General features: G+C 39.3%; 1 protein-coding gene across 6 annotated transcripts in view; it reads left to right on the top strand.

Annotated features, from left to right (window-relative positions):
- ARHGEF3 (Rho guanine nucleotide exchange factor 3) overlaps positions 1–17,523 on the top strand; it is a 267,112-nt gene that overhangs the window by 102,415 nt on the left and 147,174 nt on the right. Inside the window, exon 1 of one of the 6 annotated variants that reach the window (XM_039546933.1) lies at positions 10,441–10,565. The exons of the other annotated variants lie outside the window; for them this stretch is intronic. Coding sequence (XP_039402867.1) covers positions 10,533–10,565 — 33 coding nt within the window. The 5' untranslated portion in view covers positions 10,441–10,532. Of the gene's footprint in view, positions 1–10,440; positions 10,566–17,523 lie in introns of those variants that run through there. 6 annotated transcript variants of the gene reach the window in all.

The raw sequence follows: 17,523 nt of genomic DNA, 5'->3' as shown, positions 1-17,523 counted from the left end.
TTCCTGTCCCCACACTTTCCACAGGATGTGATCATTATGGAAGATATCTTGCTGCTGAGGGTGAGCAGAAGCTCGAGGGAGGGTGTTATCCAAGACTGCAGCTTCTGCTCTGGCCCCTATGCAGCTCACCTGTGTGCAGCAATGGTCGTCCCCTCTGTGACATTACAGTGGCATGGGAAAGTGACCATTAATGAGGCAACAGAGGAGCTCTGCCAAAGAACCTGCGACAGCGGATTGCCTAGTCTCTTCATGAGAGTTTCCTGGAGATCTCTGAGGCAGATTTCTGAGAAGTGAGGAAGTCAATCAACAGCCTGATCCGCCGCTCAGACTAGGTATGCAGTGGGAGACAATCCTGCTTTCTGCAACCCTCCTGCCCCCAACAACTCGTTTTAAATCCACTTATCAGGGGCCTCCTCTCCTGTTTGCGCTTCGCCAACATCTGACAGCTGTGAGTGGCTACTTTCCTCCAGGGTAGAAAAGAGCTCCTGGCTGCATGCATCTCTGACCTCCAATTCATCCTCCGCCTCTGGGTCCCCCTCCACATCCTTGTCCAAGATTTCATCCTCCTGGCTCAGTCCATTCTCGACTGGCACGCAAGCCACCAGAGTCTTCACAGTGGAGGTGGAGTATCGCGTCCAGCTCTTTGTAGAACTGGCAGCTTGTGGGCGCAGCACCGGAACTGTGTTTTGCCTTGCGTGCCTTGTGGTAGGTATTCCACAGCTCTTTCACTTTGACCCTGCACTGAAGTGTGTCCTGGTCCTGGCCCCTTTCTGTCATGCATTGTGAAATCTGTCCATAGGTATCATAATTCCTATGGCTGGAGCACAGCTGGGACTGTACAGCCTCCTCTCCCCAAATGCTGATGAGGTCCACCAGCTCAGCATTGCTCCAAGCAGGGGATCGCCTGGTGCGTGGAGCAGGCATGGCCACCTGGAAGGATGCGCTGAGACCACTGCACACGTCACTGAGCAAACAGGAAGGGGACTTTCAAAATGCCAAAGGAATTTACCGGTTGGGATGATGGTTAGTCACCTGAGGGCAGGGCAGTAGAGTTCAAACTGATGAACAGAGAGTTAAGAACAGGCATTGTGGGACACCTCCCGTAGGCCAATCGCAGTGCTGTAATCAACCACAGTGTCTACGCTGGCATCGCAGCGCTGTAGCCACAGCGCAGAAAGCTGAATGCCTCTCATTGGGGTGCTTTTTTTAAAAGTGCTGCAACTGCACAGTTTCTGAGCACTAAGTTTCTTTAGTGTATTAAGCTTAGTTTGCATGCTCTGTTTTTTTTTCTTAGTAATCTGCCTTGTTCTAGTCTGCTACCTCCTTAACTACTTAAAATACACCTGTTAATACATTTATTTCTGGTTCATAATATAACCCATTCTATGTTATTTCTAACTGAGAGAGAAGTTGTGTACAGCCTCCTCCATATTTTGCACACAGTATTTTAAAATTTGTCAAATAAATGTGGAGGCTCCAGCATGGCATTGGGGAGCACAGGCCACTGGCTGCAGAGAGGCTGGAGATCACTGTGCAGCTCCCCCTTTGACATGGACTCGATGGTGAAGCTGCACCCAACCCTGACACAGCACAAGGACTGGGCCTGTCCCAGAAACACTCCAGGGCCCTGCCCCTTCATGCCAGGTGCATCAAGTGGGGGCAGGCAGGCTCAGAAAGGCAGGATCCAAGTGTGTAGGGACTTGGGGGCGGGGAATCCAGGTGTAGGTTGAAAGGGTTCTGAGTGGGGCAATCAGGGTACGAGTGGCTCAGTGGGGGATCCAGGTACGGGTGGATCTGGATGCACAGGAGTTTATTGGGGGGTTCTGGATGCAACGGTAATGGGACTCTGCAGGGGGGTCCAGGTGAAGGTAGTTGGGGCTCAGTGGGGTGTGTGTGTCTGGGTATCATGGGGGATAGAGCTCCGCAGGGGCGTCCAGATATGTGGGGCTCAGTATGGGTCCAGATGCTGAGGGAGTGGGGCTCAGTGGAGTGAGACTCCAGGTGCAGCTGGTTGGGGCTCAATGGGGTGAGGATCCAGGTGTGGGTGGCTCATCAGGGTGGTCCAGGTGCAGGGGGAATGGCGCTCATCAGAGGAGTTCTAAGTGTAGGGTGGCTGAGCCTTGGTGGGAAAATTTCCCCATCAGAAAGTCATTTTTCTGTTGGGAAGCAAAGAAATTTGTGGGGGACATAAATTCTGTGCATGTGCAGTGGCGCAGAATTCCCTCAGGAGTACACTTTTTCTCCCATGTTACCCTTCATGCTTAGAAGGAGCTCTCCATAAACATTTGCAAAACTACCTCAATATCCTTCTTCAAATCCCTCTTCAAAACTATCCTCTGCTGTGATGCCTACAAAAATCTTGACAACCGTTAGGCCACTGGTGTACCGAGACCAATGCCTGTCATGTTGACCAATACTATCTCATTGTTTCCTTGTACTCCCCCATCAATTTATCTGTATCAACCTGTTGTCTCTTGTCTTAGCTTGCAAGCTGTTTGGGGTGGGGACCATCTTTTAGTTCTGTGTTTGCACAGCGCCGAACACAATCATTTCTTGATCTCTGACTAAGGGTCATAGACACACAGTAATATAAATAAATAATAATTTCAGTAGAAACTGAGACACCTACAAAAACTTTCCCAACTCTTCATCATTACCAGATGAATACTCTCAGACAACTCAAAAACCTATCAAACAAATATATTTTGCAATGTGCCTGGAAGGCCACCAAATTCAGGCTATTTTGGACTGGGACAGGGCAAGCAAATTCCAGCATCTCAGACCCCTGTCACCCACTGTACCGCCTGATTTATAATAAAGGGGATCCAGGTTGGAAACACCACCTGACCACAGTTGTGGGAGCATGGAATGGGAAGAGAGGTGATTGCTCAGGTAGGCTGATCAGTCGCTGGCCATTACGGCTTCATAAAAGTCAGGATAGAGGATTTAGGTTTGTTTGACATGGCTTTTGATTAAAATGAAAAATGCAGAGCAAAAATTTGAGAATAATTTTGAATGTAAATTGAAAATATCCCAAACTTTCTATTTTTGCATTCATTGTTAAAAACAGTTTGAGGAGAGGGTCAGTGGACTTTAGATATCTTCCATGTTTGCTAGAAGCTTATTCCCAAGAGAGCTGGGCTTTTGAAGGAAACTCATTTTGGAAACAGTTCAAGAAAAATAATATTTTTAAGTACTGGACTTTGTGGGTGGGTGAGTAAGAATGTTACTCCTCATAAGTTCTTGAGTAGGAGTACAAAGGTTATTTGACCTCTATATTTGGCACTAGTGCTACCCCTGCTGGAATACTCTGTCCACAATTCAAGGAGGACGTTGATAATTTGGAAGAGGGTTCAGAGAAGAGCCACAAGAATGATTAAAGGATTAGAAAACCTTGTAGTGACAGACTCAAGGAGCTCAATCTATTTATCTTAACAAAGAAGGTTAAAGGGTGACTTAATTACAGACTGTAAGTATGTACGCGGGGAGCAAATATTTAATAATGAGCTCCTCAGTCTATCAGAGAAAGGTATAACATGATCCAACAGCTGGAAATTGAAGCTTGACAAATTCAGACTAGATATAAGGTGTTAATTATTAACATTGAGAACAATGTACCAATGGTTGTGGTGGTTGCTCCATCACAATTTTAAAATCAAGATTTGATTTTTGTTTTTAGGGTCTGATCTAAGAATTATTTTGGGGAAGTTCTTTGGCCTGTGTTATACAGGAGGTCAGACTAGAAGATCACAATAGTCTCTTCTGATCTTGGAATATCTGAATCTGGAATTTGCCTTAAAAGTAAACTTCGAAGCCTAGTAAATGTATACAAAATGAACACTTAATACTGAAAAAATTAGGTTTATCATTCCATAAATCAATATCCTCTTCAAAAGTGTTGCTGAAAGAGTCCACTTACAAAGCTAATAAAAGCAGAAGAGAAATCAACATGCTGTCACTTATGGCCCTCCCACATTTCCCTTGATTTTTTTATATGCTTTTATTACCTCGCTGTACTATTTTGTGGTTATTGAGAGTTGCTAAACCTTTGTTGATAACATGAAAGCCAAGTTATTTCAAGTTTGAACTGCTTTTCAGCTTGATTCTTATACTGAACTGCCCTGCTTATTTTATTAGCTTTCATATATTGCACTCTGTTTCAAGTGAATTATAACTTCAAAATTTAAAAAAAAGCAGGCAAGATAACCTATAGAGATAGATACTTCATTTATATTTAACTGAATTGTAATGTCTTGTGAAATGATGAACAAAAACTTTCAAGGTGACTATTGAATATCCAGGGTTAACATAATGTGTCAGACTCCTATTGCCAGTGGACAATATGAAAGATGATAGGTTGGCCCCCCCAAACAAGGTCAGTTCCCCCAGATTCTAGGAAAAGGAAAGAAGCTGGGATTATTAGAGTGCTTTTCCTGGACCTGGTTTGGTGGTTCCATCTGAAGCCTCTACTCACCTGAGAAGGAGCACTCTCTCTTTTCTGCTACCATATCCCAGAGGCTTGTGTCCTGGGGGATTGGGGATGCGGGTCTCCATTACTTTACCCATATCTCCCAACTTCCTGGCTGCTGTAAGGAGGATCCTGTGAGTCACAGCATTTTCATGTTCGCCAGGCTTTTGTTAATAGTTTCAGTGCCTGCCTCTGCTAATGCCCATGCTTCTACTAAGTAGTGGTAAAGTGAAATAGACATGATTCTTTTCAGTTTCTGCACTTTGCTGCAGGGTTCTGAATAGCTCCAGTGAAACAGGCTAGAGTGTCTTTACTCTCACTCTTCTGCTGTTTTGGAAAGTCCGAGTAGCACCAGATGTATGCAAGCTGACAGTAGATTGCCTAAAATATAGATATAGCAAGCAATGGAAGCACTTTACAGATTAATAACACCATACCTGTGTGTCTGTGGAAGTATTATCCTCATTTTACAAGTGAGAAAACTAAGACACAGAAGTTTAGTATCTTGCCCAAGACTTCAGAGGGATTTTGATCTTGGACCATTAGTCCATACATATCTCTCCATTTCACTGTCTCTCTCTAACACACAACTAAACATGACAGTGGTGTATTAACTACTTTTGCCGGCTATTTGGGCAGTATGTTTCTGGGAATTTGTCAGGAATGCTGGTGTTAACTAATTTTATAACAAGAAAGCTAATGTTCTAGTGCTTCATTCCACTCATCAGCAATTCTAGCTCCACAGGTGACAGGTGAGCAATCTTCATAAGTTTGTGTATGTTGATTTTATCTATTTGTCATTTCTGGAGCTCCAACTTTTGTTGTGTAAGCCCCTTGAAATTTGATTCTGTTCTTTTGTTCCCCATTTCTTTCACACATGTACACATTTATACAATGTGGGAGCTCAAGCCATATTTTCATTCATTGCTGCAGTACATATGGAAGATGTCCCCATGGAAAACGACTAACTTGAATGTCAAGTGGATGCTGTTGGAGCTCATTGACATTGATGACATGCAGAGATCTCAGGTTGACAGATAGCAAGCCATTTGCTGACTAGGTGCAGAAAACATGCAAGAGCAGTGACTTATAAAGAGCGGTGACTTATATTGACTTTTGTAGAGTAGGTAAATAGCAATTTGTTCTGTGTTGTCAGCCTGTATTGATTCAGAAACTAGTGAATGGTGGCAGTCTGTTTGAAAAGTACCTATGTGAAACAATTTGGTCATTTCAATCCAATTCCCAATGGACAAATGTCTGTATAACAAAAACCGCCATCAGAAGAGACACACATTGGCCTTTTTGTTGAATCTGCCAATCAGAGTTGCCAAAGATTATATGGCTGTGGAGGCTGAACTACCCTTTCATCCCTTCAGATGATCAGTCCATGTCAGGCTGAGAGACAGTATAGAAGACTCACAGTATCCAGCACTGTTAATCCAACACTTTTCATTAGCACTGAAGATATAATAGTCTAATATTTCTTTCTGAAACCTCCTTTCTGTTATTTTTCTGCAGTGTTCAGTGATTGAGTTGGGTAAGGACAACCTCACTGTTTGAAAAGGGGTAGCAGTGAAAAGCTTTATATGCAATTACACTGCCATGCGTTCTTTTTTAGGACTATTTTTCATTGTTGTACAGTTACCTTGAGCTGAGTCATATGTTTTGGAGGCTATTTTCTGATGGATTGGGACCTCTCAACTTTTGATATGCATGTGCATATACTTATGTGCGGCTGCAGCTAATTTGCCAGTGTACACATCAGTATGCCTCACGTGTCAAGGCAAAATTGAGACTTAACTACATTCTGCAAATGCATTTTTGGCTTCAATAGCTTATCCTACAAAATTTCAGTGCACAAACACTGAGACATATGCTATCAGTCTGTGACGGAACCGCATTGGAAGTTATAAGCTTGTTTTTGTTTGTTTGTCTTTAAGGCAGAACAACTCTTTCAATACATTTCCAAAATGTAACACTGAATTTCATAAGAAATGTATTGGAATTTCATTTGAAATATTTAAGAACTGGCATATAATTGTAATATAATAATACAAAACCACAATACATAGTATAATTAGGTTATTCAACTATCGAAGTTACATATTCTCATTTTAATTTGCTGCTGGCTGTATATGCAGCAAAATTTCAGATTTACCCTTTGGCTTTGTAATATACGTATATTCATCTCTTTTTTATTATATCAATACATAAAGGAGCACAGATACAGCAAGGTTAAGTGTTTACATGTTGTGATCGCCAGGAAGTGGTATAAGGAAATCTGAGTGTTACCAGGAAATGATTTTATAGTCCCTGCCTGCCTACTTCAGTTTTTTTGCAATTTAACTCCTATAAAATTCATAAGACTTTAAAAAGGTTTGTTCTTTTGAGGATCACAGAAATATTTTAAAAATAGCTTCCCTGATGATTTTACTTACTTACTTCAGCCTATCTGATGCAAGGAAAAGCTGGTAATGACTATAAGAATTTAAAATAACAAGGAGAATACATTACATTTAACAGTGTTTTAAGGTTACTTTGCCATACTACTGCAGTCAGGGAAAGTCTCATTCTGTCCTGTTTCTGGAGTCTGCCTATCTTGGTTGCTTTTATCTGCATTAAACTGATTTGTGCCCACATCTAGACCTCTTATAATCTTCTTTCATTTTGCAACACTAGACCCTTAAGATGTTTGATCTTTAGCCAGCACTATTCAGTGGGAGCAAATCTACAGTTCACTGATCTGCTGTAGAACTGCACTTCACAGAACAGAGTTCTTCCTGCACCAGTTCATTGGTTCAAATAACAAACAGGGTAACTGTGATTTCGCTGAAACTACACATCAGGCATAATTCTTGAGGGGATGTGTAGCAAGCACAAGAGTTCATTTGTGTGACAGAAGCAATTTAATCTACTGGTATTTCTTTTGGTTCAATAATGTATGAAACTGTACCCCAAAGATGAAAAATTGTTGAGATGAAGTTCACATGGAGGATTTACTTAAAATTTGGAAATATTTGCATGTTCCTAATTTTTTCTGTTGAGGGAACTCTCGTTAACAGTGTCAAAAGATTTTTAGAAGGTAATGGGGGGGAGAAATTTTGCACAGTTAGTAACTTGCATTTTAGTGTGCAAAATGCTACAATAGTTCATGCTCCTGTAGATAATTATTCTCCACAATCCACTTTGCAGTTGATGTTGTTGAAAGATTTTTAGCGTGTGTGTGTGTGTATTTAGGTCTGTTCAAAAATATTTTTCTTAAAATTAAGGTCAGGCTGTGCAAAAGTGACCAGTGATTTTTGGGTGTCTCAATGTCTAGATGTACAACTTGAGACACCTCAAGGGGACCTGATTTTTTCATAAGTACTGAACATCACTCCCTGGAAATAAGGCCCCTTTGAGATGTTTCAAATTGGACATCCCAAAACTGAAGTGACTAAAATCACTAGTAATTTTTGAAAGTCTTGGCCTAAATGTCAGAAAACTCCCTATGGCATTTTTTTTAACCTTTCCATTTTTTATCTGTCTATACATCAAAAGGAAAATGAAGCGGTGATTCTCATTTTCAAATGACTTCTTTGCTGATTTATATCAGTTTAGCGGTTTCGTAGCCTGTCTCCTTCCTCTGCATTCAGCAGAAGCCTATCATTTAAGCTGATAAAAGATCAAGGACTTACAGTTAACTGAGGCGCTCTTACCAGTATGTGTCAGTTTTTGTCTTCTTAAAATGTGAAATAAAGTTTAATGGTCTTTAGCTTTCTGCCCAACTCAAATTCTTTTTGATATTCCTGTCTGTTAGAAGTATATAAAGCTCTGAAAAACAAGCTTGTATTTGATGTTCTGAGCAAATAAGAAGAAATTAAAATAAGTGGAGTGAAGATGGGGGGGCATGGGAAATAAGCAGCATATCACTTGTTAAAAGTAATTTCTTGTAAAAGAAGATGTTTGTCAGCGGTAACAAAATATTGTTTGTTAAATGATTTGCCTATTGCTCATCAAATGATCAGTAGAAACAGTATAGTTCAAAGAGCCTACCTTTTAAAAACGATTTTTAACTTTTGCTCAGCCATATTAAGTTTATCTGACTACTGCAAATTTAATTACGTTTAGCCATAACCAAGTTCTCACACTGTTCTCCTTATTTTAGACATTTGTAGAGTTGGGATATTAACATTATTATGCTTTAGAACATCTCCAAATTCCTGAAGTCATATTAATCAGAATATGAAAATCTTAAAAATATAATGAGCCAAATCCTCAGCTGGTATAGACTTGTGTGGCTTCATTGACTCACTTCTGATAGCTTCATGGTTTTGATTTTGAGTTAGCCTTTGAATATAAAACAAGAAAATATTTCACATTAAATGTGTTTTTCAAAAAGACATGATCTTTTCCCTCCCTTTTGATGAGTCATTAAAACAGCAGGATCAGTGGATATTTGTTCACATAAATTACATGCAGATGTCCTTTGCATGTGTGCATTCAATCGGTTGTGTGACCTAAAGAAAGTACACAGAAATACATATACAAATCACACTGAGCAAAATTAGGGGCTGTGTTTAGATAACTTCACAAAAGATTTCCTCAAGGGATTTATCTGTTGTATGCTTAAAGGATATATGATTTTAAACGATAGACAATGAGACAATGTTCTAAACGTTAATGAGGGACAATGCATGTAATTTTATGCAAATATTGGAAATTTTTATAAAATAATAGTACATGAGCTGAGAGAGCCTGGAGATTTATTGATGAGAATTGTTTTTTTAAACCGTCTTTCTCCTCTCTCTTCCTACCCGAGAAGAAACTTGTTAGCATCCAGATGCAAAAACTCTCAAGGAGGTAGTCTGCTGATCTGATCATGAGACTGGGACCTAATCTTGTGAGCCCTTCAGAAGCAGAGCTTCTACTGATGTCAATGCGGGGGAGGGGTGAACGTGAACATGGAGATCTTGCAGGATGAGGGTCACAAGTCTGAAATTTGACGACTGATATTCAGTTTGCAATTCTGTGTCACTGAGGTAGCCTGGGTGTATTATCTGATACATTAAAAGCAGCAATACCATAACACAATGTTTTCTTAATACAGTGCGATCACTATTTTCCAAACTCCAGTCAAATGAAGGTTGTCTAGTTCCCAAAGGCGTTCTGCTCCTGTGGGTCAACTAAGATCAGCAGGAATGAAGCTTCTAGCTTCAGTTCTGTAGAACTAGTTAGCTCAGAAGGGCTAGGAGTAAGCTCATGTGAAGTTCCTGCACAGTTTCTTTCCTACAGAACTTGGGCCCTTTCCAAAATCTTATTTTGAGGCTTCACTTCAGCAGTGCTTCTATGCTTTCAGGATCTTTGCCCACTATTGCTTAATTTCTGCTGGTTTAGGAGTTCCCAGTTAACTACCCTGCCTCTTTCATGAGGACCTTTCAAAATCTTTTGTTAATCAAAGTTTACAATGAAATATATATTTTAAAAGCCCTCCAATAAATAGCTACAGTCTGCTTTGTTTTCTTGACTGAAGCATGTACACTTGGCACTAATCAAGACATTTTGGAAGACAAAAAAAGCACAACATCATTGTCGAGAGTCTACAGTCATCTCTCCCCCACATGTACTGTGCATTTTCGCCTATAACTAGGGAACCTCATAGCCACAACCTCATAGCCCTGCCCATTCTAGTAAAACTTACTAGTGATTATCTTAATCACATTGATTGTAGCAGCAAAAGAGTGTCGTTCACACTTGGTAGCACTTTTTCTTAAATAACTACTCTACCCGTTTAAATATATTAACTGCAAAGTAGTATTCAAAGATGAATGACTTGCCCCCAAAACAAACAAACAAACAAAAAAAGCCACCAAAACCTCTCAAAATATAGATGGTTGGGCTCGTGTGCATCTCTCAACTTCTGAGACTTGTACTATATAGCTTGCTTTTGTTTCCTGTCATGCATTGTGGCTGCATGGGGAGGAGTTCCTGCAGAAAGTGGAGAGGAGAAAAAGGGACCACTTTAGTATAAAGAGGATTAAGAAACCTCTTGAAATCTGAGTACAGTACAATTACAAAGTACCTCATGGTGTGGTGTTGCTTTTTTATACATCATCAGGTATGTCAGGGGCTATGTTACTTTACTGTGTGTTGTGTGTGTCTGTCTTTTGTGCACAAAAATTTCACAGATTTTTGTTTACTTTAAATGCATGGCAGGATTTAAAGTCAGATAGACATGCAACCCAGGGGTTGTTTAGGGAGTATATTTATTTATGTAAGGGAAGGATGTACTTAAAAACATGAATATGTAACATGCTATAATACTGCCTAAAGAAAGAGTTTTTAAAATTGTATTTATTTTTGTAGTGCTGCTGTAAAATGAGAGAAGAGGTGATTTAAAAAAAAATACTGAAGGGCCTGCTTCTGCAACCCTTATGTGAGGACCACCATTTTGTCAAACAGTGGGGACTGAAGTGAGTAAAGAGTTAGATTTTGAAGTGGAGAGTTGTAACAGATTCATACTTTCTGGATTGGGCACAGAGGAAGATACATAATACATATTAAACAATGGCTACACTTACTTGCATTAGGTAGCTTTTAATCAAGTGACTATTTCCATTGATTTCAATATGACTACTTGGTTAAATGCTACTTATCATGAGTAACAGGTGTTTGATCAAGTCTGAAGTGGGTAAAGTTTAACTAATTTACTGGTCTAATTCCAGAACCCCTAATATGATCTCTCCAGTTGGATGACTAGAGAACTTCTTATTAAATGAGGCGATCTTCAAATTACTTGCATGTTTTGCTTTTTTTAAAGCTGATTTAATTCCTGGTAGGATATTTGCACATTAAATATTGATATAAAAGTTGAAGCATGTGGTATTCTTTATCGTTAGTCAGGTCTTGTCCATGTATCCTTCGTGGGTTTATTTTATCCTCTGTGTTTTACCATATATATGCAGTATAGAGAACACATAAATTATCTTCTGATGGGTTAATTGTCTGTATTTGTGCTGGCAGTACTGCAGCTAGTATTTTACAACGTGGTCATTACATTAGATAGGAACATGATTGTTCTTTGTTTATTATAAATGTACAGCAACAAAAAATGCTAAAATCTATCACATTCAAGGAATGTAGTGGAAGTTTAGGCTTGTTTCTGCCAACCTTACTCATGTTGCCAAGCATCGAACTCAGTGAAATAGCCACAGTACTAGTCCATGTATATTGGTGGCAGAATCAGTCCCACAGTATGAAGCAGGATGGGTCAGTTACCCTACACAATTGTTCAGAAGACTCTTTCAGATCCAACATTGAAATAATTAAGCAACTACATGATAATGAAATGTTGGATTGGGCTTTTCATACAAATATTAACAATAGTGAAGTGATGCCTGTTCAGTTAGGATCCCATGTTTTGTTAGCAGTAAACATTATTTACAATGTTTTTCTGAAACTTTAACTCGCAGGAATAAATCCGCAGTTGAGCTTTTGGAAAGTATTACATGGTTTTTTGAGACTGAATTTACCATTTTTCAAGACCTGCCTTAAATTTATTGGTAGGAGACAAGAGCTGCGGTTCTTTTACTTATGTGATTACACATTGCCAGAGTCTTGTAAAATCACTCATCATATCTCCTATGTGCATTCACTGTTGCTGATTTAACAAAATACACATGCAGGTGTAAAAACCTTCATTTTTAATTAAATAGCTAGGAGTTCTGTGAAAATAAATAAATATAACACTTAATGCTGTATACGGTATTGTATGATTGTGGTTGTCTGTCATGCATATGTGGATGCATGTAACTACTCAGTCTGTGCATTACATTGGGTATTTGCAGTTACATGAACAATTTTGTGTGCTTACCTTGAAAAACTTGGCTATAACAAGGAAGGAAATAAAAAAAAATTAATTCAGAATAGACATTGCAATGAGTCACTACAAAGAAAGCTAAATTGTTTTTCTGTAAGTTATAACTGGTATCTTCAGTGTAGCAATGTTATAGCTTGCACATAACTCTTTGACAAAAGTTACATGAAGTAGTTAGATCAAAGACTAACTACAGGAACTCTCTGTGGTTTTAAATATATCAACACAGCCATGTTGAATGCAGAATATTGAGATAGCAGAGACAAAGCAAAATACTAGGCCAATAATTAGGGCACTACCAAATTCACAGCCATGAAGCGTCACGGACCATGAAATCTGGTCTCCACCCGTGAAATCTGGTCTTTCATGTGCTTTTACCCTATACTATACAGATTTCATAGGGGATACCAGTGTTTCTCAAATTGGGGGTCCTGACCCAAAAGGGAGTTGCGGGGGGGGTAATGATTATTTTAGGGTGGGGGTTGCGGTATTGCCACCCTTACTTCCGCGCTGCCTTCAGAGCTGGGCGGCCAGAGAGTGGCAGCTGTTGGCCGGGCACCCAGCTCTGAAGGCAGTGCCCTGCCAGCAGCGGTGCAGAAATAAGGGTGGCAATACGATACCATGCCATCCTTACTTCTGCACCTTCACAGCTGGGTAGCCAGAGAGTGGTGGCTGCTGACTGAGGGCACAGCTCTGAAGGCAGCAGTGCAGAAGTAAGTGTGGCAGTAACATACTATGCTATCCTCATTTCTGTGCTGCTGCTGGCAGTGGCTCTGCCCTCCGAGCTTGGCTCCCGGCGAGCAGACTCCGTTCTCCAACTACCCTGCTCTGAAGGCAACATCGCTGTCAGCAGCAGCACAGAAGTAAGGGTAGCAGTATCGTGACACATTTCCCCCCCACACACACACACACACAACTCCTTTTTGGGTCAAGACCCCTACAATTACAACACCAGCTATTTAAATCTGAAATTTCACAAAATCATGAAATTTATTATTTTAAAAATCCTATCACCATGAAATTGACCAAAATGGACCATGACTCTGGTAGGGCTTTACCAATAATGGATGACTGCAGCTGCCTAAAATATAAATCTGGTTGAATCTCACGTACAGGCCTAGTTTAGAGAAATTATTTAATTCTGCTACAAATTCTGCTACTATGATGAGCAAGTGCAGCAACATGTGCAATCTCACTAGTGATGAGAATCCTGCAAGGGATTCTCAATGCTTGAAAGGGTTCTCTTGAATCAGTCAAAAAAAAATACCATGTATAAAAGTTGTTATATAATGAAATAAGCCAGATAGATCCCTCTTACTGGGAGAAAGCTAGAGGCATAGTTTCACACTCACATACTAACTACATAAGAGATTTTTTTTGTTTGTTTCTTCACTTTTCCAGCTGAGACAGAGTACAGCTAAACTGCAGCCCCTCTTACTCAGGAACCACGTAGAAATGGCTTCAGCTGATCCCCTTAATCAGATGGAATAAGCTTGGCCAATAAGGGTCACATGTGAAATAACATGTGTGACTTGCCACATGTGACCTAGCTGAATGAACCGGGCTTGAACTTCAAATAAATGGTTAACAGCTGCCAGTAAAGGTCATGGATACCCAGATAGACCAAAAGGTGTTTATGATATCATCAAAGGTACAAACATAACTTGATCTAGTTTGTAGATACAGGGAGAGCACTGGTCAAGACTATTTTTTGAATACTTTTTCTGTCTGAGATAGAGCTAGCATGGCTCTATAATAAATTCCTTCTCCCTGAATAGACAAGACTAGAATCTGCAACCTCTTCTAGGTCAGATTTCCAAAGACACTGGAATCCAGGGCTATGGAACAACTATTTGCACATTCACTGGTTGAATTACTTGGGAGCTCAACACCCAAAGAATTGATCTGATCCAAATAGTGCTTGAAAAGAAGGTCTTATCTGGGAAAAAAGTAGCAAAATACGTAAAGTTAAGTATGTTTGGGACTACTTTAATTTACATCTTCTCTCTCCTTGGTGTATAAGACCAATTTAGAATTCCTTGTATATCAGGAGAGTGTATGTATTCTCAGTTGTTATCTTTTAAGCATTGTGTTGCAGAAGTGTCTAGAGGCACTGAATTTGGCTTGAGGAGTCTATTGCAAACCATGAAATGGATTTAAACATATTTAGCTCTGTTAGATTCTAATAATTTGCACTCTTCCTTGCCTTCCCAAAAAGGGACTGGAGAAGAGAATGAATACCAGTCCTCAAATAAATAAAAAGTGAATGAATACCAATCCTCAAACAAAGCTTTGCTGCTTCTTGTCCTTCCAGCATCCTGTATATGCACACCTATTTCCTGTTAGTTACACACAGCGAATGAGATTTTCATTGTTCATTTTGTTACTTTGATGGCAAAATCTCAAATCCATCTCACATTACAAAGACAAAAGAATAAATCTCACTTTTCATGTTCAAAGTTGGATGGCAGAGGATGCTCTCTCCTGCTGCCATTTTCCTGGCAGGGTGGTGAATTTAGGTAGCCGGCTTAGAATAACAAAAAAATTTGGACCCCGTTTTCATAACGGCCTGTAATAGCATCCATTAGATTTTCGGTAAAATCAAGAGACAAATGTATGTTTCTAGTAGTTGATATAAAAACTTGTGTAGCTTTTAGTTGAATCCTCTATCCATTCTTGGCCATGTACATACCAATATACAGACCCCATGGTGGCCAGCTAACTGCATGCATACGGGATCGTAATAGAACTTGCAGATCTCTGTTAAAAATACTTAGTCTATTGCTGGACCCTAGAGGGAATCTCCATTAGTTATCAACAGGAGTAGGATTTAAATTAAATTTTCAGGTCCTGAATCAGGGAACAGGAGAATTGCTGTGTCGGAGACTTGGTCAGGTCTTGCATATTCCAAACAGTAGAGGGCAGTAGAAACATACACAGAAGCTAACGTATTACAAAATTTTAAAGGTTTTGGGGTCTGTTTAGAGTTTAAGTGAATTATTTGCACCAATATTATATAAAGAACTGATATATTAGAGGTTAGAAGATTGGGTAAATCATTCTTTTATGCTTTTCTTCATTCTGTATTAGAATCTGGTATTAGCCTATAAAATTATGGCCCTGTGGGCATGTACTTTGCATCATTCAACCTACAAAGAAACATTGTGCTGTGAGCAAATCTACTTCAGGATCCTGTGGGGTTTCCCGTGTCCTCAGGGCTGCCTTCCAAATCTCAGGACTTTCACTGGTATAACATGAAAGTACCACTAAAATACAAAAGAAGAGGAATAAAGAGATGGATCCTGTCCATGCAGGCCTCAAAGAAGACTGTTCTGAGACTCACTTGTATTTGGATTCACTTGAAGTGGAGGACATGTTATTTTTTCTCTATTTTAAAAGAACCTTATTTGTTAGATTTTAATCAAATAGCGATGAGAAACCTTGGGATGGAGGGAGGTGGTCATCCAAGGGGAAAATCATAGGCTTTTTGTTAGCCATTGTAGGAAAGTAGGCTCATAGGATTAGTATGACATGGTCTGTTCATCCCCCTTCACTCCTCACACAAATAAGGAGTTGCAATTAAGAGCTTTGTATTGTATCAGTTAATACAAAATTCCTTTTGGCAACTGTAACTTTTATTTCATCATAGAAACTTGAATACCAGTACAGTAGTAATATGATAAGATGGAAAATGGCTAATCTTACATGAGCCCTTAGTCTTCTTCTAGTACCACAAAGCAAGCTGGCATTAAGCTGAGTAATAAGACACCACTGCTGCCTGTAGTGGTTCATTTCTAAAGTCTGCTTTGTGATGTTATATCCTACCATCTATGGCAGGAAATGTTAAATTAGTAATTATTCAATTAACCTTATAATGGAAGAAGATTAATCTTTTGGACAGGTAATTTTATACCCAATTTAAATTGGATCCAAAACAATATTTTTGTGTGTGTTAATTGAGAACCACATGTATAAAACACTTAGGTGGTTTGGGTCAGTATAGCTCATTGTTATACCGAGGAGACCAACCTACCCAAAATATAAACTTATAAGTTTCTAACTTGATGATTTTACTTTATTTTGGAGCTATATCATCCATGAAACTTCTAATGACTACCTGAAATTAGTATATTTATAATCCCTTGAGAGCCAGAATGGTACTGAACACATTTCAATAGTTTCTTGAAGTACATACCTTTATGTACATTTCACAGCCCACTATAATATAGTGCATCTTGACATGCTTTTATTTGGCAAAATATAATCACATTTTAGAATATAATGCAAAACCCAGCTTCTTGCATCGATCTTTTTTCCCCAATAACAATGCTGGAGAGCAGTCTTCTGGGACTTTCAATTTTTCAAGTGATTTAAAATGAAGAAGAGAAGTGCTGCAGTCCCTTTTTTGACCTAGTAGGGATAAATCCTTATTTACATGAAGGGCATGCTTTAGCAATAGGAGCAGACTGGTTTTCTAAAACATAGTTATTTTGGTGCAGTTCTGTGTGAGACACGCTTGTATTTTGGAACAAAAATGGCTAAAGTAGATTTGTTACTTCCTTCCCCATCACGGGATATTTTTTATCTAGTTATTTTCATACATCTTGTATTTCCTCTCCCAGGTGGTAGTATATAAATCTCCGGTATCGATAAAATAAACCTGGTGATGAAGAGAGGATGCCAATCCGTGCTTCCTGTAACAATGTCTTATTACAATAATTCCTGTAATTAAATCATTGCTTTTCTATATAATTAGATATCTTACTCTCTCATCTCCTGTGAGATAATTACTGAGAAGAACAATTCTGTCTTGATATATTGAGACAAGGAAGCATTCTGCTTTTAACCTGCCAGTGATGTTGACCCACATGGTGTGAAAGAGGGGCACTTAGTAGCACCTGCTATATACTTAAAATTGCTAACAGCATGTGTTCTAAAACACAGTCATAGCTTTCCAAAACAGTCTCTGCCCAAAGGTGAATGTGTTGGGATTTCTGTTGTTTGTTTGTTTTGTTTGTGGAAAGAAATTAATCCCTTTGGGCTATTTTTGAGGTTGACAAGGTGGTGGAGGGAACACACTCTTTTAGCCAACAGTCCAATGAAAACAGCTAAAGGTTGACACTTACCATGTATGCAGTATTAACTGAGAACTAGTGCTTTAGCTTGGTTTAAAAAATATATATTTTTAACTGTCTGTTGG

Source organism: Mauremys reevesii, linkage group 7, assembly GCF_016161935.1.
Source record: "Mauremys reevesii isolate NIE-2019 linkage group 7, ASM1616193v1, whole genome shotgun sequence".
Taxonomy (NCBI): domain Eukaryota; kingdom Metazoa; phylum Chordata; order Testudines; family Geoemydidae; genus Mauremys; species Mauremys reevesii.
The sequence above is the reverse complement of the archived record's forward strand: the minus strand, read 5'-3'. Positions and strand labels throughout refer to the sequence as shown.